The following is a 20,670-nucleotide window of genomic DNA, read 5'->3' as shown; positions in this document are numbered from 1 at the left end:
CTTTATTGATGAAGCACACAGTAGGGATGTGAGAGGAGTCCAGATTCCAAATAAGAAATGTAAACACTGGTGCATGTAAGGTAAACAAAACATGACTGGCATTATTTCAGAAAAGTGATTGATTGTGAGAGACTGATTGGTTGAACAAATATTGATACAGTAATTTAATCTAGTCTTGGACATTCCTGGTATTCTGGCTCCCTTTATCCCTATTAATATTAATATATTTCTTATCGTATCGTGCTGTGCTGTATCATAGCAATCCAACCTGTGAATCCCATCGCTACACTTAGATACGGCATGTACAGTTGTCAAACTTTCAAAATGTTTGATACTTTTAAACCAAGTGGCAACCTCTGAGGTTGAAAAATGATGGGGTGTTTTTGAGCTGCAGAAGCATCAGAGGTCACATGCACATCACATAACGTGTCCAGTTTGGTTTTAAGGGGGCTGAGAGTTATGCATGAATAGTGGCATGGCTTGAAAGGAGAATTAAGGCCCACCCACCTTAGCTCCACCTCTTTGTCTGTTTCTAGGTTGACTACTATTGAGAATACTTTCAACACGGCAACTGCTGAAGATTGCACTCAAACATCACTCATCACTCAGATTTCACTGAAAACACTCCACAATTGTGTTGTAAAACAACACAATCTCTGCTATTTTAATAATAGCATTGAAAAGTAACGAGACTTTAAAAGAAGTACATCTATTTCTTAACAGCATGCAAGCATCAGATATCTAGTTGCTCGCATTGTATGCTTGCAGTCCAGAAGGTATTATGAATTTTTCACTCCTTTTGAAAATGGTGTTACAGCTTTTAGCAAAACTGGGCAAAATAGTTTTGCCCCTGTGCTGAGTCAGCACAACACATTACAAAAACAGATATGGATACTGCTAATGCAAAATTATCTCCGCTTTGTAACTGGATAAGCTCTGCTGAGTGAGGAAAACGAAAGAAAATTAAGGATATCCTGTTCGACGCTTCTGGTGCCTTGTCATCCACCTGTTTCCTGTTCCTTTCCCAACTTAGTGCAAACAACAGAGCGGAAAATAGGGAATAGAGCGATGAGGGAAAACTGTGCCACGTCACACCAAATCAATCACATGCTTTCAATGCCACATAGAACGCGCCATGCAGTTAAGACACAACTGTGTAAAAGAGGAATAACTCCATCAAAAATTACATGTAAAATTATGCACACCGTCTCACTTGCATAATATATTATCATACACATATTTTGGGAAATTAACCATTGCCAATATACACTATATTGCCAAAAGTATTCAATCACCTGCCTTGACTTGCATATGAACTTAAGTGACATCCCATTCTTAATCCATAAGGTTTGATATGATGTCGGTCCACCCTTTGCAGCTACAACAGCTTCAACTCTCCTGGGAAGGCTTTCCACAAGGATTTAGGAGTGTGTTTATGGGAATTTTTGACCATTCTTCTAGAAGCGCATTTGTGAGGTCACACACTGATGTTGGACGAGAAGGCCTGGCTCTCAGCCTCCGCTCTAACTCATCCCAAGGTGTTCTATTGGGTTGAGGTCAGGACTCTGTGCAGGCCAGTCAAGTTGATCCACACCAAACTCTCTCATCCATGTCTTTATGGACCTTGCTATGTGCACTGGTGCACAGTCATGTTGGAACAGGAAGGGGCCATCCTCAAACTGTTCCCACAAAGTTGGGAGCATGGAATTGTCCAAAATTTCTTAGTATGCTGAAGCATTCAGAGTTCCTTTCACTGGAACTAAGGGGCCAAGCCCAGCTCCTGAAAAACAACCCCACACCATAATCCCCCCTCCACCAAACTTTACACTTGGCACAATGCAGTCAGACAAGTACTGTTGTCCTGGCAACTGCAAAACCCAGACTCATCTATCAGATTGCCAGATGGTGAATGCTTTTGGCAATATAGTGTATTTGTGTCATTTGGAAAATGTGCAAAAAATATGTTTGATTACGGTTATATGTTTAATTTGACTGTATATTTATAAGAAAGGGGAGTTCTGACCTGGTCTGAATGGTAATAACACTGCCCAATCCAGTTAAAAAACACTATTCTATTCACTAAAGCTGCATCCTTATCAGTCATTTTTATCTCCTCTAATGTTGGTATCAATAACCTCATATCTGCCAGGATTTGCAGCTCATTTCCTTTCTGGTTTCTCAATGTGAATCCTTTAATTAAAAAACCAAATGAATTTACTAAAGATGTGATAGATGGTGTGATTTAATAATCAAATTATGTCCAAAGCAGCAGTCTCAGTTTTACCCTGAGCAGCCTTTAATTTCCTTCAAAAGCGTGTTTTTATCCCAGACAGCAGCTTGAGATTTTAGGGCTGCATTATAAAATAACTTGAGGAAAACAAATCAAGAGATATATCCTGAGTCAGGCTGGGTTGTTTGCAGCATATCGGTGTTGGAGGATTTGTGTCAAAACAACAAACATGCTTTACATCTCTGTCATTAATTTGCGTGTGCTTCTGCTCGTGTGCATGCGTAGCTTCAGTCCCAGAGGCAGCCCGTCACTGCGTCGCTGTGCTTTAATAAAAGCTGACTGTGGCCTTTAACCTTGTCTGAGTGCTCAGAAACTTTTGTCTTTTGAGTGTTGGTTTAGTTTGAGAGGCAGCCGCTGGCGTGTAGTCCTCAACGAGAAAACCCTGCCGAGTCGGCTGTGCCATGTAAAACTAAAACATCTCAGCTCGCCCAGTGAGAGAGGAATGTGTTCAGCCAGCTCACATCAGGCCTCAGACCAAAGAGCTCTTTAAAGTATCAAACCATGAAAACAGACCTGCTGCCTCAAATACCACCAGAGTGGACCGCTTTGAGAGAAAGACTGTGTGTGTATGTGTGCGCTTTACCTCTTGAGGTTAAGCAGAGCCCAGGGAATGCCGGTGGGCGTTTTGAAGGCTGGCAGCAGCTTCTCACCCAGCTCCACCGCCTTTCTACGGTACACCTGAGGAAGGAAGAGAGAGAGCCTTATTACAAGAGGTTTCTCCTTGCTGAAAGAGGATTTCACTTTCTCTTTAGCAGCCCTGAAGAAAGACATGACAGCCAGAGAGGGGAATAAAATCACACTATGTGACACAATTTTCAGACAGCAACAGCAAAAACAGCAGGATCAGATCTCTAACTCAAGGATGGTGTTCGGTTACCATGTAGACAATATCAGCAGACAACTTCAACCTTGTCTTAGCCAGGGTGTAACTGGAGAAATCAATGTGGAAAGGCTGTTATAGGACTACCATTTGATTGTGAATCAATCCGACAGTTATATCTTTTCATGGACACCAAGTCACCTGAAAGAACCATTCACACCTTTGAGGCTATGTTAATAGAAATAAACACGTTGAAAATGTGGTTTTGCTGTTTTGCATGGTAATTGAAATTGGGTGCAGGCCCAACCTGGACCGCCTTAAACCACTAGGCCAAGAATCTATCTTTAAAAAAGTGCCTTAAGTAAATTGTTTGTTAAGTCTTTTGTCATGGTTTTACTTTATGTGTACAAATTAGGGCTGTTAACATAGACGTGGTAACGCTTGTGATTATTCTTGAACCCTTAAAAAAAAAAATAACACAATTTAATCATATGACTAAGTTTGACCACAACTTGCTCCTGTAGTCCTCCAGCGCGGATGTTTACTTGCCTGGGGGTGAAGAAGTGAGAGGAGGGTCAGACATAGCCAGCAGTGGTGAGTGAGGAGACAGACCCAGGTCTGCTTAATGGCAATTTTCTTTTTAAAAAGCTGGTGAATGTTAGTTAAGATAAAACCAAAACTGAAAGTACGCTGTGCTGGTAGCTGAGTGGTTAAGGTGCACACCATGTAGGCGGGTGGCCTGGGTTTGAATCTGGCCTTTGGCACCAATTTCCCACATGTCTCTCCCCACTCTCTTCCCTGTTTCCAAGTCTATCCACTGTCCTCCTTTAATAAAGACATGAAAAGGCCCAAAAATAAATCTTAAAAAATAAAACAAAACAAAACTGTGAGTACATGTGGCAGTGATGAAATGTTTTACACCGAAGCACAAGTCTTAAGAACCACCTACAGGCAAAGCACATCTTTGCTAATGTTAGCAAAGACGCTAACAACAACACGGGATCAAGCCATGGTCATACCACTCTCTTCAGCTAATTCAGGACAGTTTTCTTCTTCAGCTGCTCGGATAAATGCTAAAAAGTGCTCCAAAACTTTGAGCAAGTCCTGTTTGTTAACAATATTATTCCAGTGTAGAAATCCGCAGTGGAATTGGAAAAATTGAAGTTAATAAGCGAACTTTACAAGCTGAAGACGGAAAATATGATGCGTTCAGGTAACCTCAGTAAATTAGATGACTGTATCCTACATGTTATGATGTGTTCAAATGTCACATAAAAATAGGAAAATGGGGTTTTTGATGAGAAACTTCAATAAATGCAGTGCGAAAATGTGTTTATATTTGAAGGATATACAATAGATGTGACAGACTGAGTCATAGCTTTTTAACTCAAGCACTACTCAGCTAAGACCACTGGTAGTTTCCCTTATTTTGTCTTTCCACAAAACTATAGAAAGTATTGATAGTGGTATCAATAAGGACTCAGATCAGCACTTTCAATGTGCTGTACATAGAATTCAAAGAATAAAAATAAAACAGTTTGCAAAAACAACCTTTAAAAATCTAAATACATAAAAATATACTTAAACCATGAAAAAATGCAGTGATTAATCATGATTAATCACAGTGTAGTGATGTGATTAACTTAATTATTTCTTTTCATCGAGTAACAGCACTAGAATAAATATAATATTGACAACCTTAAAACTGACAGAGCCCTGCACCTGCAACTTTCTGCCCTCTCCCCCTTCTCCAGGAGATTCTGGACCTCGGGTTGGGATAACCTTGCCAAGCAGATGGATACGCCTGTTTCCTTGTTTTTCACTGGTGAATCCATCTTGCAAAGCTCCTATCTGAACTGTTTGGGCCCGGTTAGAAAGTAACAGGACCAATCAGTATCGATGGGCAGTACTTTCAGGCGCAGCAGAGTCGTGACGTTAACAACCAGCAGCAAGAGCTGGTGCGGTTATGGAGGAAGAGATTAGCGTGGATGCTTTATCAGAACTTGACGACATTTCTTTATTAAAAGAAGAACAAAGAACAGCAGTGAGTTGTTTTCTTTTCAAAAATGACAAAAGTCGTGTACTGACATGTTGCCATGTTTCACATTATTCCTCAGTAGCTGCACACGCGCAGCTCGATAGTGGCTACGTCACGTATTTTGTTGCTCTGATTGGCCAGTAGAGATGTGACAGACAGAATGTTCATCCAATCACACTATGAGTTTTTTTCAAAGCCTCTGCCTTTTCTCAGACGTTTACTAATGAAGCTTTCCCAGATGGATGTGTGAAATAAATCCATCTGGCATGTCAGGTTAAGGTTGGGAACCACTGCAGAAAAACAAAATCAAAGTGTACATACTAGCCATTACTCACAGTTTTACTATTACTGGCGCCAGGTCAAAACCTTGTATCTCCAAAAAACACCACTTTTAAGGGAACGAAAAAAGCTGAATGGTCATAGCCAGCATCGTTTTGACTCTCTTTATTGCTTTAAAAAGGGTTAAAACCCACTGACAAATGTAAATGGTGACCAATAGCACTGATTTACGAAAAAAAAAAAAAATGAAAAATGGAGATACAAGGTTTAAGCTGACACCAGCCATATGTTTTTTATTTTGTTTTGTTTTCTCAAAGTCACTTTTTTCCAACATTTCTCCTGAAGCCTGTATAAACCTAAACAGCAGTTTTAAACCATTAATTTGGCAAAATTAACTTGAGAGTTTCTGATACTTTAAGTTTGATCTGCATTAAAATGGTGTGAAAGCAGTGATGTTATAGTCAGGTTTCCTTCCAGTAGTTAAAATTCATGCATGCTGAGTGGGAATGCCTTGCTGGTCAGTAAGAAAAAATGTATTGTAATAAATTCATACTGAACTAATGTGTCCACTTTAAATTTGCATGCTGCAAAAATGATAAAATTGCAATTATGAGCTCTACCTCCTAATAGTCCAAACTTATTCCTTTTATTGTTGGGATTCTTTAAAATTGTTGATTCTAATGCAAATTCAGTCCAAAGGAAAACCAAAGCAAAGCGTTCATAGTTCTGCCTGTAGCTCCATCTTTCCCTCCCCTCTTCATCATTTTCCATCCCTTTATACCAGCCTTTTTCTCCTTACAGTCTCCGTCCTTGTTCTCTCTCGCCAGTGTCCCTCTTCTGCCTTACTGCTGCTTGCAGCTACATTGATGTTTTCTGTCTGTAATTTGAAGAAAATTACAGCGACTCCATACCTCATTTGTTTTTGGGAAGGTCACTTGCACTTTTAAAAAATGTAATTATAAGATGCCTCACAGTAAAACAGATCTTTCACGGATGAAAACAAAGCAATATTAGACATAGAGCTCAAAATAAAGTATTTCATAAGATGCAATGTTAAGATTTTAAAGGGTTTTTTTCAGTAAAATGGGATTCCAGGGCAAAAGCATAAACACGTCTGAAAGACTAACCTTGCATCTGTTTGAATAGGAATAGTGATAGTTGTAGAAACCAGATGTGCTGAATAATTTTGACAATTCACATGCAAATACTCAGCATTGTTTCTTCTGTATAGAAGTGGATTATTCCAGCATCTGTGCGCAAACTGACTGTTTAGAGGCAGCTCTGTTAAGTAAGATATACGCGTCTTTTTTCTGTGCTCCAGCTCAAACATGAAAGTCAAATACAAACTCTCCTAAACAGCAGTGAGTCAGCCATCCGTCAGTGGAGAGCTGGACTCACTGCCGTTTGATGTTTTACTTTTTCTCATTCCTTTGAGAATAAGAAATCACAGGCCGGGCTGGTAAACACGGGAACGCAGTGTCTATTTCAGTGTTCTGACATCAGTTGGCACACTTTTGGAAAAGAAAAAGTTCATTTTTCATCTCTTAAGTTCACCTCTATTCCACTTGGAATTGCTGGTTTGTTGAAAAGTTTGGTGCTGCTTTAAATAAATCCATGTTGTCAGCCCTGAAAAAAGGCCAAAAGAGCACATATATTCTCAGTCTGGGGACTGGATAGTTCCTGGGGGAGAGATGTATGTCAGAGCTATATTTACACAGAAAAAGGCAAAATATCAAAATAATTTTCTTGTAAATTTTTGAATAATTTTAACCTTTCCTCTCATTCGATTTCAGCCCAAACACACATTTATAAAGATTCCCCTCCAGGCTTAAACTATGGAAAAAATGCCCGAGAGTTAAAAAAGAAAAAAAAAAAAAAAGCTCTGGATGTTCTTTTCAATCAATGTGATTTAAAATGTTCAAGTTATGAGGCTATACAGCCAGAGGTTTGCATTTTCCTTCATTATATATAAACTTTTCTGCTCTATGTGGCACTTTATCACCTCATTTCATCAAAAAAGTACATGGTGCAAACTACAAATGACGAGAACAACTGCCTGGTTATATGCTGACATGATCATCCTCAGGTCAGAGTGGACATTTGTGCAAAATCAAGCCCTTCACTCAACCTAACACATCCATCTGGAAAACCTCTCATAGACAGTGTCTGGGAAAGGGCAGAGCCTTTGAAAAAAATTGGAGGGTGATTGGATGAACGTTCTGTCTGTCACATCTTCGCGGGCCAATCAGAGCAACAAAACACATGACATCGTAGCCGCTACCAAGGAGTAAACTCCATAACAGAACTGCATAACGCGAACCATGGCGACTGCAGACATTTCAGTACACAACTTCTGTCATTTCTGAAAAGAAAACAACTCACTGCTGTTTTTTGCTCTTCTTTTAATAAAGAAATGTCATCAAGTTCTTATAAAACTTACGCTTTAGCAGCATCCACGCTAATGTCTTCCGCCATATTTGCACCGGCCTCTTGTCGCTGCTTGCTTACGTCACGACTCTGCCACACCTGAAAGTACTGCCCTCCGATGCTGATTGGTCCTGTCACTTTCTAACCGTGCCCAAACAGTTAGTCCTTCACTGCTTTGTAAACAGTTTTCTGCAAATTACAGAAAACTGTTCACAAGAATGGCCTGGACAAATGGACTCCCCGGTGGAGGCACCAGAACAGAATGAAATGATTTGCTAAACACTGAAACACTGAAACTGATGTGATATTAAAAATGATGCGCCCATTTAAAATCTGATGCCAGCACAATTTTTCAAAAGAAAGGACAAAAAAGGTCGTTTAACTTTTCTTGGTGTGATCATTTATTGTCTTTGTGCTCTTTTCAATGCAGTCTTGGGCTTCAGTGTTACCAGTTATTGATAATCTCCTTTAAAACGACTTCAGATCACGTATTTAATTCTGAAATGTAAGAGTTATAGTGTCTCTGTTGTGCCCTTTTTGCCCTTGAGTAACTATCGGCTCCAAGTGTCTGAGTTTGAAACTCGAGCTTTGTGAGAACATATCTGAGTGGACAGCTTTCAAACAGCTATAGCTGAAGGACTGCAGCGTCTCTTAGGTGTCTGGGTTGTTGGCCGTGAAAGTGAAGTACTTCCATATTCGGCTCCTGGCACATGTTGAGTCAGGCAGTGAGGGTAGAGTCTGGCACAAGACCAGGTGGACTGTTTGGCCCTGCTGTAGAGGATTCAGGAGCTTCACCTTAAGGTTGATGATGGACAAAAGTGAGAATTAGTTTTTTAAGTAAAAAAAATTCTCATGTGCATAGCTATATGATCAATAATATAGAATGGGTGTGCTATCAGAGGCAGAGTATGGGGGGTCATACTTTGCTGCACAGGTGGTTGGATGGGTGGCTAAAAACATGCATGAAGAGTATACCCACTTCTTCACCGCTGGTCCTGACCCACTAGTTGAAAACACTGTGTTAGAAGAAACAAGTTCACTTGTTAAATCAAAGAATTCCACATCCTCCTGGTTGTTTGAAAGTCTGAGGATGCTCAGCGGGAGGCAACTTTCACACTGGGTAACTCAAAGAGAAAAGATCAAACTGGATATGCAGCAGTGTCAGAACAATATTAGTCAGCTAATGAATCAAACAGCAGGACTGAGCAGCAACTCAGCCTCACGTTTGTGTCCCAGGCACATATTACGTCATGTATCAGAGAGCAGGAGTACTGAGATTAGGGGTCGACCAGCGCTGGTTTTCAAGGACCAGCATGACACCGGTTATTAGAGATTATTAGCGATGAAAATGCTTCAGCAGTAGGCGGTAGAAATATTGTAATATAATGCCACTCGGCCAGTAACTGAAACCCAGAAATCAGACTCTAGATAGGGTTGTAGCACATTTAGCAGTGCTAAACGTACAATCTAACCCACAGGTGTCAAACTCAAGGCTCGGGGGCCAAATGTGGCCCACGGTGCAGTTTACCCGGCCCACAAGATCATATCTTAATTAGAATTGGGCTGCTCCTATGAGGTCTGCAGATGTACTCCAGTATAAAAATGTAAATTTAACCTTGAAGATGAAAAAAAAATCCTTGTTAATTTATAAAAATCTGAAAAAGTAGAGAGTAGAAATAATTAGATAAAAGTCAGGAATGAGGGAAAGAAATTTATTTGTGTTTTTGCACCCCAAGATTTTGACTAAAACTTAGGATTTTGAATTTTTATTTTATATTTTGACCTTTAAATTCATAATTTCAACCTTTTTTTCTCATATTGTGACCTTTTAGATTCACAAATTTTCATTTTAAATTAAATCTTGACCTTTTAAACTCTTAACTTTGACCTTAATCTCATGTTTTCACTTTTAAACACCTGATTAAGAACTTTATCTCATATTTTGACCATTTAGAGACACAATTTTGAATTTTAGCTTCTATTTTGACTTATTCGAACCTTATTTTGACTTTAAATTTCATATTTTGACCTTTAGGACTTACAGATTTAGCCTTTTAACCTTAGATTTTGAGCCTTTAAATTCATTTATTTATTTAGCATTTATTTGACATGGACACACAGTAACATTGATGCTGTGATATTTAATCATTTAGATTTTTTTTTTTTTTTTTAGAAATCTTAATCATTTATCATCACTGTTTAATTTCCCCTCAAAATTCATCACCTGTGAAAACACGGTTGACAGTTTTCAGTTAAATCTTGACCCTGTTAGGCCCTCAGGTTAATCTAAATTCAGATTTCGGCCCCTGCTGTGATTGAGTTTGACACCCCTGATCTAACCTAACAGTTCCATCTGTTTTAAGGGAAATTATTGTTAAGAAACACAAGAACAAGCATGAATTCTTGTTTTTCATCATCCCTCTATTATTCTTTTCATCACTGTTAAGTCTTCATATTCACACACATCAGTGTCAGCCTACTAGCAGCTCTGTTCCCACATGGCCTCGCACTCAGCAGGGTGTGACAAACAGGGTCAGAGCGGAGGAAAAGATTTGTGAAGAAGAAAAAGCTCGAGAGGGTACTTGTCACAACAATGTGGCAACTCAACACCTTTTCCTTCAGAAGTCAGAGGCATGACAAGGTCAGTGTGAGCGGACTGGGAGGAGTGGTAAAAGAAATGTGGCGTTCATGTGGAAGGATGTGGAAATGTGACTTCTGGCTGAGAGTCAGCGGTGTTAAAATGTCCATACAGCATGTGTGACAGTAGTGCTGAATATAATCATTCCCATGATGCATTGTGATGCAGAGATGGCTGGAGCTCCTGTGGCTGGAGCTGCTGTCTACACTCCAATGATGACTGGTTTCCCATTCAAACAGGGCTTCTGTCTGTGCATTTCAATGGTAGTCTATTTTGAATGGCACAGCTTTTCATATCTTTATGGTTGTACTTGCCACACTACTCAATCCAAGCCCACCCATGGGGGGGGGGGGGGGGGGGTAAAGGGGAGAGCTCTCTGGTGCCCTGCTAAATGGGGTGCCCATAGGGGTCATCAAAATCAAAACAATAAAAAAATATATTTTCATATTTTAATAACCACTCTTATCAAAGCAACAAAAATGAATTTCCTTGATTCATGCTGTTGTACAATAAAATGTTAATGTGGATGGGCATATTAAACGTAATAATTAGGAAAATAATGTCAGACTTCATGGCTGGGTAATAATGTGCACAAACGCCAGGATGCATAAAGTAGAAGAAACTGAGACTACTTTTCTGGGGAAAGAATGGAAAATTGTAAAAAGACACAAAAATGGGTAAAAAAAAAAGTGCCAAAAATGGATAGATAGTGAAAAATGGCATAAATAGGTTAAAAATGTCAATAAAAGGGAAAAAAGTGATACAAATGGGTGGAAGGTGGCAAAAAGAAGTTGCAAAAATTGACATAAAGTTACAAAAATGGCAAATAGAGACAAATTGGAAAAAAGTGGCCAAAAAAGATGCAAAAAAGGCAAACTTTGCCAATTTATGACATAACATGACAGAAAAAAAATGTCATAAATTGGCAAAAGTGCAAAAAAAAAAATATATATATATATATATCAAATGGGAAAAAAGTCATACAAATTTGCAAAAAGTGTCTAACAAAAGATGCAAAAATAGGAAAACTGAGACTAAAATGCATATGACCTGACAAAAAAATGGCAAAAAAGAGACAAAAATGGGCCAAAGACAATGCAAATGGGCAAAAAGAAACACAAATTGACAAAAGTGGCCCAAAAAGAGGCCAACATATGCAAACAGAGACTGAAATACACATAGAGACAAAAAAGATTTGCAAAAAAGAGACAAAAATGGGCACAATTGGAAAAAATGTGCAAAAATTGGCAAAAAAGACGAAATGGACATGTCGTGACAAAAAATTGGCAAAAAGAGAAAAAATGGGTGAAAGGTAGCTTATAAATGGGCATTCATTTGCATAGAATGGCAGAAAAGTAGGGAAAAAATGGGTGAAAAGCAGCAGAAAATTCAAAAACTGGATGTTTTAGTACCGTTGCAATCCGTTACAGTCCATTTAGAAATCACTGGACCTCTTCGCTTTTTCCAATTTTGTTAAGTTGCAGCCCGATGCCCCAGTATTATTCTATTAATCTGCACTCAGTTCCCCATCATGACAAAGAAACAGACATTTAATAAAAAGAAAAAAACTGGAATACCACATTAATAGAAGTATTTAAAGTATAAATGTAGCTCAGGCTCCTCCCATCTCTCTGGATAGTTGCAGAGATGCTTCCAGAAGGACAACTATCACTGCAGCCCTCCACTGATCTGGGCTTTATGGCAGAGCGGCATGATGACGCTTCTCCTCAGAGAAAAAAAAACATCCCAGATGAATGGTGAAAATTTGGAATATTCCTTAAATTACTGGCAGTGATCTTTGAAATAATACCAAATATCCGCCTTTCTGTTTGAAGTATCATCTTGTAAATTTTGGACTATTGTAAATAATTATTTCATCAATCCTTTCTTGAACAAATACACAAACACTGCTTCTTTTTTCTCCATCAAAGCACCAAAACAATGGAGCGTTTTCAAGCCAAGACTGGTGGTGACACCAAACGACTCCACTGTGTGTGTTTCTGCCACTGTGGCTGCTCTGTGGGGGCAGAAATGTGTCGTAACAAGGCGTCAGATGGCGGTGATTAATGCCTTTAATAATGCCAGGAGCACACTGAGGGGAAGAATAAAATCACTCGCAGGGACGCACAGGAGAATAAATTAAACACACCCTGTGTCCGAGGCCATCAAGCAAACTGCCAACGAGCTTTAATAAGCAACTGAATTATACAGAACGTGAAGAACAGACACAGGAAGCTCGGGGCTGATGTAATTTGTAAAAAGTGATGCTGATAATCACATTTCACACCCAGGTGCCTCTGACACAGATATCCATCAGGAAAATAAACTGTTGCAATGTTTTTTTGTGCGGGTGTTAAATGAGGGAACCAGAAGATAAATACTCTGGCTGTTATTTTATCATTTCTGAAGTAACCATCAAACTTTTTAAAGTCGAAATGTTCACAAAAGAGAAAGAGATCATGTATGGCTTAAATAAGTAATGTATCTCTTTTACAATAGTGTTTTAATATGTGAGGCATGATAAAGACTAATAAAAAGGAGTGATGGCAGGTAGAGCTTAGCGCTGCACTAGATGAATTATTAAAGAGTTTAAAGGGAAAGGTTCCAGATACAGTGTGGTGCTTTTACAGTATTACTGTCTTTATAGAGTTTTATTTCCCCCTATCTTAAACTAGGGTAGTACTTTCTACAATTACTTGATGTGTGATACCTTAAAAAAGAGGGTGTGAAAATGAATAGAGTCAGTATTTCCTTCAGAAAAAGTCCGGCCCATGGCAGTATAGTGAATCACAGGCACAGATCTACAGATGGATCATCAAACTAATTTTAAAATCTTACAAAGACAACCCAAGTAAATACAAAATGGGGGAAAAGGGGGGAAAAACATCCAAACCTATCTTGCCCTGGGTGAAAAAGTAATTGCCCCCCTTGTTAAATCACGAGTTAACTGTGATTAACCACAGTTCTTGGAAAGCTGAGTTCAATTTCACTGGCCACACCCAGGCCTGATTACTGCCTGGTGAAGTAGACTACAAGATCTCAAAAAGAAACACATCATGCCATGATCCAAAGAAATTCAAGAACAAATGAGAAACAAAGTGATCGAAATCTATCAGTCTGGAAAAGGTTACAAAGCCATTTCCAAGGCTTTGGGACTCCAGTGAACCACAGTCAGAGCCATTATCCACAAATGGAGAAAACTGTGGACAGTAGTGAACCTTCCCAGGAGTGGTCGGCCGACCAAAATGACTCCAAGAGTGAAATGATGACTCATCCAGGAGGTCACAAAAGAACCCAGAACCACATCCAAAGAACTGCAGGCCTCACTGGCCTCAGTTAAGGTCAGAGTCCATGACTCGACCATGAGAAAGACACTGGGCAACAATGGCATCATGGGAGAGTTCCAAGGCCAAAACCACTGCTGACAAGAAAGAACACAAAGGCTCTTCTCACATTTGCCAAGAAACATCTTGATGATCCCCAAGACTTTTGGAGAAATATTCTGATGACTGACGAGACAAAAGTTGAACTTTTTAGAAGGTATGCGGCCTGTTATTCTGCAGTTATATATTTAAAAAAAAAAAAATCTCAATTCAGACTGACTCCATTGGAGTAACAGTCATGTCTTCCAAATATTTGTTATACAAAGAAACACACTTGATTTCTACTTTTTGGAGTTCAACAGGGTGCTCCTGCTGTGTTTGGAGTTTAACCAACCTGATTCACATAAATCAAATACAGTACTGCATCAAAGGCAAGCTTGACTGTCTGTAAAAATGATTTTAGCTGGACAGAAAGGGACTCCCTTTGATTTTTCAAAAGAAATGGCATTCAACAAGAGGCAATGAGTTATTAATTCTGAAAAGATATAAAATATGCAACATGTACATATGAAAAGTTTTTATGAGATAACACACAGACCATAAACACAAAATAGTGGTTGAAATACTAACATGCCTCTCAAAGTTACAGACATTATCCCTTCTTTTAATAAATATATATAATTAGAGAAGGAGAATAAAAATGTGTTTTAGGGAGATCGAAAGAGGAAATTAGGAAAGCAAAAGACAAAAGTAAAAAAGGCCAAAGAATGGGTTAATTCAAGATGTAGTTCTACTGGGGAGTCTGCTGAGCTCTGTGTTCTTGGTTGTATAATTACTGTTTAAGTATAAACATTTCAGTCCATTACACGGTCTTTGTGTGGTATCTTAAGGCTGCTATTTTGGTATCGGGTTAACCCTGGATTTAGGATTAGAAGGTTTGTTCTAGGATATTTCCAAAACAAAGAAAAATAACAACTTCAGCCACACGATACATTTGGTAGAAAGCAGCAGATTTGAGAGGCTCAGAGTCAAACATCTGGTTCAGGGATAAGCTCTCCTATAAGTGGTCCAGGTTAGGAAACAGCAGCAGCCTCAGTGCAACACATGATAACAACGGACCAGGGTATAGTGTTCAGGCAGGCCACTGCCATATATTTCCGATCAGCTGATCCCACACGAGCCCTCATCAGCTGATTGCCAGCTGATCGCTCTAAGCACGCTATTGGCTAACTGCACTCATGCCGCCATATTTAAAACTGCCCTGCCTGACCATGCTTTGTTGCTTCTGTTGCAAGCTGCTTTTTGCAACCCTCCTCCACCCAGCTCCTCTTTTATGCGAAATCTGACTTAATCAATGCCATTCTGCTGTCATCGATGTCTGCTTTCCTCTATCTTTTTTTTTTTTTTGCTGCTTCTCTCCCTGCCTCAGGCTTTCCTTGTAGGCACAGGAAGAGCAGAACATGTGCTGTTCCTTCTGTATAGACTTATGGAAAAACAGCCCAGAACAGCCACACCCCCGAATATAAACAACAGCACTGAGAGTAAACAGCTAATAAAGAGAAACATTTATAACTGTAAATCATGTGTGTTTCTTGACAAAATGGTCCTAACTGAAGTGTGGAAATGAAGTCCAGAGAGATTTATCATATACTTTCTGGTCACTAAATTGAGTTTAAGGCCTAGCCCATACAAAAAGACCCCCCAAAAAGATCCCTGAAACTGTTTAATTTCTGGTGTGTGTACAGCATCAATATGGCAAAAATACACCACTTATCTTACAATATCAAGCAAGATAATCCTTCCAATATTCATTTTTGGGCTTTTATGCCTTTATTTAAACAGACGACTCCACGACTGAACCATCAGGCCAACCAGCATCACAAAGACGTTGCTTACTTTCATCTGAAAGGGGAACCAGGCTCAAAATCAGCCTGATCGTCTTGTAGAGTCTACTCTAAGTAAGAAAGAAAGAGGATAAGGGTAGGCGAGTACATCAGGGAAGTCTATACATCATTACACAAACATGACTGAGGTGTTTTCACGCAGTATGGATTAGCTCTAACCACTGTCAACAATGTGAGAAAGCCAACAGTCGATGAAGAGTGAAACAAAACACGCCTCATCACTGACACTCTGTTTCCTGTCCTCTTAGAGGAAAAAGACTAAATGAGGCAGAAACAGACAGTAGAAACCAACATGCACTAAGCCAAACACTCACACTAATCTACCCTATAGGAATATATCAACCTTGTGTGTTAAGAATACACTGCCCGCTATGTATTTAATCTACCAGATCATTTCAGGCCACTTTACAGAACAGAAGTTTTCCAAAAGCCTGGACATACCATAAAGAACTGTTGGAAATTTAATGTACCCCAGATGAATAAGAGACCCAGCAGAATCAATTAAATGGACTCCAGCAGAGCAAACAACACAAGAAGATTAATAATTAGACGGGGTGTAAACAAATCCCCTGTGCACCCCAATTATCTTAACAAATTAAAATGTGACTGGGAAAAAAAATCATCATCTTTTTCCCCCTTATTGAATTCTTAAACTCTGATAACACAAATATTGTATGACTGACCTGTGAGGAAGGGTTAAAGGACAAACAACAAAGGCTGGGGAATCTCTAATATACTCTGTCATGCCATCATTTCTCAGTAAATCAGAGCTACAAAACTCCAAACATGTATTCAATACCTTAACTGTGTTGGCCTGGAGCTTGTAACCTGACACTGCAAAGTCAATGGACTGGCCAGATTTCATGACTGCAAGACTGCAAACAATGGCAACCAATGCCATGATTAGCTTGGACATAGACTAGTGGTAGTTTTATCAGAACTGGACAGCATTTCCGATTGGCCCATAGTGAATGAGACAGACAGAACGATCACACAGATTTACCAAAGGTTCTGCCCTTTGTCCAGGTATGTGGGGTTGCCTTGGATGCTGCCATCAAATCTGTGTCTGTGGATTGTTATTGAGCAGTTCACCTATCTTGGCAAGTAAATGCAAGGTTGAGATCAACTGCAGACTTGGCCTTGTGCACAGGGCAATGGGTTCCCTTGGCAAAGTGGTGCAGCACTTGTGATATCTGAGCACGTGGACCAAGGTCAGAGTCTTTCAGCCGTAGGTCCTCCCAGTCTTGATATACTCTTGTGAGACCTGGAAGATGACTGGTGGCCATAGATGCCGACTGGACTCCTTTGTGATGACTTCCCTTTGCCGCACTTTTGGCTATCATTAGCAAGACTATGTCTAATGCTGGGGCCTTGTGCAGGCCTAGACCAGTGGTTCCCAAAGCAGGGGATGGGTCGGGACCCCTTAGAGGGTTGCAAGACATTATGGGGGGGTCATGGTATGCTTACCAAAAAACAAAGAGCAATTTAAAAATGATTAAATGTGGTTTATATTATCCAGTATAGTAAAAATAAATTAAAAGGGGTTCTATTTTAGATAAGACCATATATGTCAAGTGAGATTTGTGCTTGAATGTGAGTTATGTGTACAAAACCCCATTTAACTATTAATTTGTACATAAAGCTTTGTGCAATATCATATGTTTGAACTTCCTCTGGTAAAGATGGAGGTCGCTGTTCACTGGAGCTTTTTATTTTGAAGGCTGAAAGTTTGGGAACCCCTGGCTTGGTCAATGGCCATCAAGAAACCAAAACTGCAGAGGGCCAAAAGTGACATGGTAAAATTCTGAACCGGCATATGCTTCCATACTGGATCCTCTGACCTTCCGAAATGCATACTATGGGTGGTTGCCCAGACTGACTGAAAACATAACCCATGTAATGGATATATAAAACAGCCAATCTGACATACCAGGTCACTTGTAACCCTATCATATACTCTTTCTGACCAGATTGGTCCTCACTGGTTGCAAATTCCCACTAACCATGCAGAAGACTGCTTAAACTTTGGCACTGTACCCTTGTAAGGTAAGCTTACGTTCATGCTGACCCAATTAAACCAGATTTTGGGGTCAATATTCAAGATTTACTTGGATCTGGGCCTGGGTCCTTAATGTGAGAATGCACTAATAGAGTCTGTATTGGATAAAACACATGATATTAAAGTATGGAACATACTGACAGCCTTAATTGCTAAGGGTGTTGAAGCTCTTCACAATTTTTGCTGTAATTTTCAATAATAGGATGGCTTTAATGCTGTAAGTAGTAGAAGTCAATGCATAGTGTTAAAGCTGTTAAAACGTAACATGTCTTAATGAGGTTATGCTGCTGAGGAGAATTCTGACCTGTTTTTCTCCCTTATGTGGAGCATTAATGCACAGTATAACTTACAGCTCTAACTAACCCTGCTCTCTTGCTGCTTCCCTCTGTAATGGCACTGAATCAGCTGACAGGAGCAGTGGCACTTGTTTGTATAGGCTCCTACAGAGATAAATTACATGAATTAAGGCTTAGATTAGTGCTCAAGTCACATTTAGAAGGAGGTTTAGATTGCATTCATGGTGATGAGGCAGAGGTAGAAGGTCCCCTGAAGGATTTTAACATTTTAAGTAGGTGGTGTGTCCTCCCCATCAAGTCTACAGCTCTTGTTCCGCAACCAGAAATGGTGGCAGTGTGTGTATGTGTGAGTATGATTATGTGTTGCAGTCCACAGAGAGTCTCCCGGACAGCTCCCTAACTAAGATGAATCACCCAGCAGGCCTTGCGGGACATGTGGCCCAGATTAGAGCTGCGTCTGTGGGGACAGAGCGAGCCCTGCATGCCGACATCGCCGCCCGCCTTCTCCTCCTCCTGGATCCTGACACGCTGCCCCTCTCCTCTCCATCCTTCTACCCTCTGCACTCCATCATGAACCCCGTCTTTATTTCACCAACACTGCTGTCACTCATATAGACCCCCAAAACTCCGCCCTCCTTATCAACGTCCTCCTCTTTTCCTTACATTTCTCACAGCAATCTATGAAAATTCCCCTCAAATGCAATCTCCATTTATTACTATTTCTATCAGATATTACCCTGTTGGCCTGGACATAAATTTTGCACTTGCACAACTGCACTTTTATTTTCAAGCAGCAGTTATTTGTGCCCTTGGGTTTAATCTCTCACTTCATGAAATAATGACAGTGAGTGTTCGTTGCAGACTAAATGTGGAGACAGACAGCCAGCACACGACTGTCGGGGTCTCAGCTGAGTGAGCCCCGTCTGCAGGCTGCTGCCCTGACAGCTGTATTGGAGAGGCTTAGGCAACACACACTCTTATGCACACACTCTGAGGAGGTGACAGCTTTCGGTGGTTAAGGAGCTTGCTGTTGTGTGAATGGCTGCTCTTGTCCCCCTCTTCACTCTCTCACTCTCTCTCTCTGGGTTTAATAACAGGCTTCAGGGAGAGGAAACACAGGATGAAGGGCAGCTGCAAAATAAACAGCAGCCTGATGAGAAGAATTAGTAATAATTAAAGCTGAGCATATGGCAACAAGAGAGAGGAGAGAAAAAGCAGAGACCTACTATATACCTAAACACATAAAGGGTTAGGTAATACTTCACATTTTTAAGACATTAGTATGTTTTAAAACTAGATAGTGGGTGTCTGAGGTCAGGATTCTGAGGTGCTCCCAGGCCACTCCAGCGAGTTCTTGGGTCTGCCCTGGGATCTCCTCCCAGTGTGACGTGCCTGGAAGACCTCCACAGAGAGGTGACCAGGAGGCATGCTGATCAGGTGCCCGAACCACCCAAACCAACTCCAGCAGCTCTTCTTCGAGAACCTTCCAGCTCTAAGTCAGAGCCCAGAAACCCTCCTGAGGAATCCCATTTTGCATCCAAGATCTCAATTGTTTGGTCTTTTGCCCAGAGCTCATTAACATGGGTGAGGATTGATCGACTGGTAAATCAATAAGCTTTGCCTTCCTCACCACAACAGTCCAGTACAGCGCCTGCAACAGAGCCGATGCTGCCCCAATCTGCCATCATTATCACGGTCCTCACACGTGAACAATACCCCTGAGGTACTTGAACTCCTTCACTAAGGGCAAAGACTCGCTCCCCTGTAAGAAGCAATCCACTGCTGGCTTTGGACTTGAAGATGCTTATTGTCAAACCAGCTGCCTGTTGGAGGACCCAAGCTTAGGGGCCAATAGAACCATATAGGGCTTGGCAATTAATCGCAAATTAGATTAAATCACAATATGGGCTGCTGAAATTTTCAAATCGCAGACGTTGCAATATTTCTTTAACTTGAAATGTGTCAAAATACCAGTTTGAAATTTTTTTTTGCTGCAGCAGAGATTTTATGCACATTATGCAAACATTCAAGGGGCAATTTTTTAAAATGGTTTACAAAAATCCTCCTTTTAGTGTTTTATGTATTTTTTTTTTTAACCAAAATGAGTCGCATAAAATGATAATGCCCTTAAACAAAGCAAATGACACAACATTTGCAATACGAGCAGAAATAGCTCATTCTATCTAAAACTGATGAAGCTTAGTGCTACTTCATGACAGTCATACCCCAGCTGTGATCAGCCGGTAGCCAGCCTCACTTCCCCCACCCAAGCCACCTCCTTTATAGCTTAAAGCTTGTTGCATTCAGAATCTTGCTACTATGGATTAATTGCTTCAGAAATAATTTCATTGTTTTCAATACACATAGTCTTATTAATGGAATTATTTATTGCTTGAATTTGTCAAAAAATACATAACAGTAACCCAAGAATAATTTCATATTAAACTGCGATCGCAATATTTGGGAATGAAATCACAATGAGATTATTTTTGCAAATCATTCAGCCCTAGAGCCACATCATCTGCAAACAGCAGAGCTAAAACCTGAGGTTGTGTATTTAAGGACATCCTCCGTGTTTAGTGCTCTGTTTAACAGT

At 40.1% G+C, this 20,670-nt stretch overlaps 1 protein-coding gene across 1 annotated transcript in view; it reads right to left on the bottom strand.

Moving 5' to 3' along the window:
• man1a1 (mannosidase, alpha, class 1A, member 1) overlaps nucleotides 1–20,670 on the bottom strand; it is a 265,587-nt gene that overhangs the window by 55,170 nt on the left and 189,747 nt on the right. The window contains exon 5 of the mRNA XM_041804487.1: nucleotides 2,874–2,968. Coding sequence (XP_041660421.1) covers nucleotides 2,874–2,968 — 95 coding nt within the window. The remainder of the gene's footprint in view (nucleotides 1–2,873; nucleotides 2,969–20,670) is intronic.

This window comes from Cheilinus undulatus, linkage group 14 (genome assembly GCF_018320785.1).
Source record: "Cheilinus undulatus linkage group 14, ASM1832078v1, whole genome shotgun sequence".
Taxonomy (NCBI): domain Eukaryota; kingdom Metazoa; phylum Chordata; class Actinopteri; order Labriformes; family Labridae; genus Cheilinus; species Cheilinus undulatus.
Note: the sequence above shows the minus strand (reverse complement) of the source record. Positions and strands in the feature narration are given on the sequence as shown.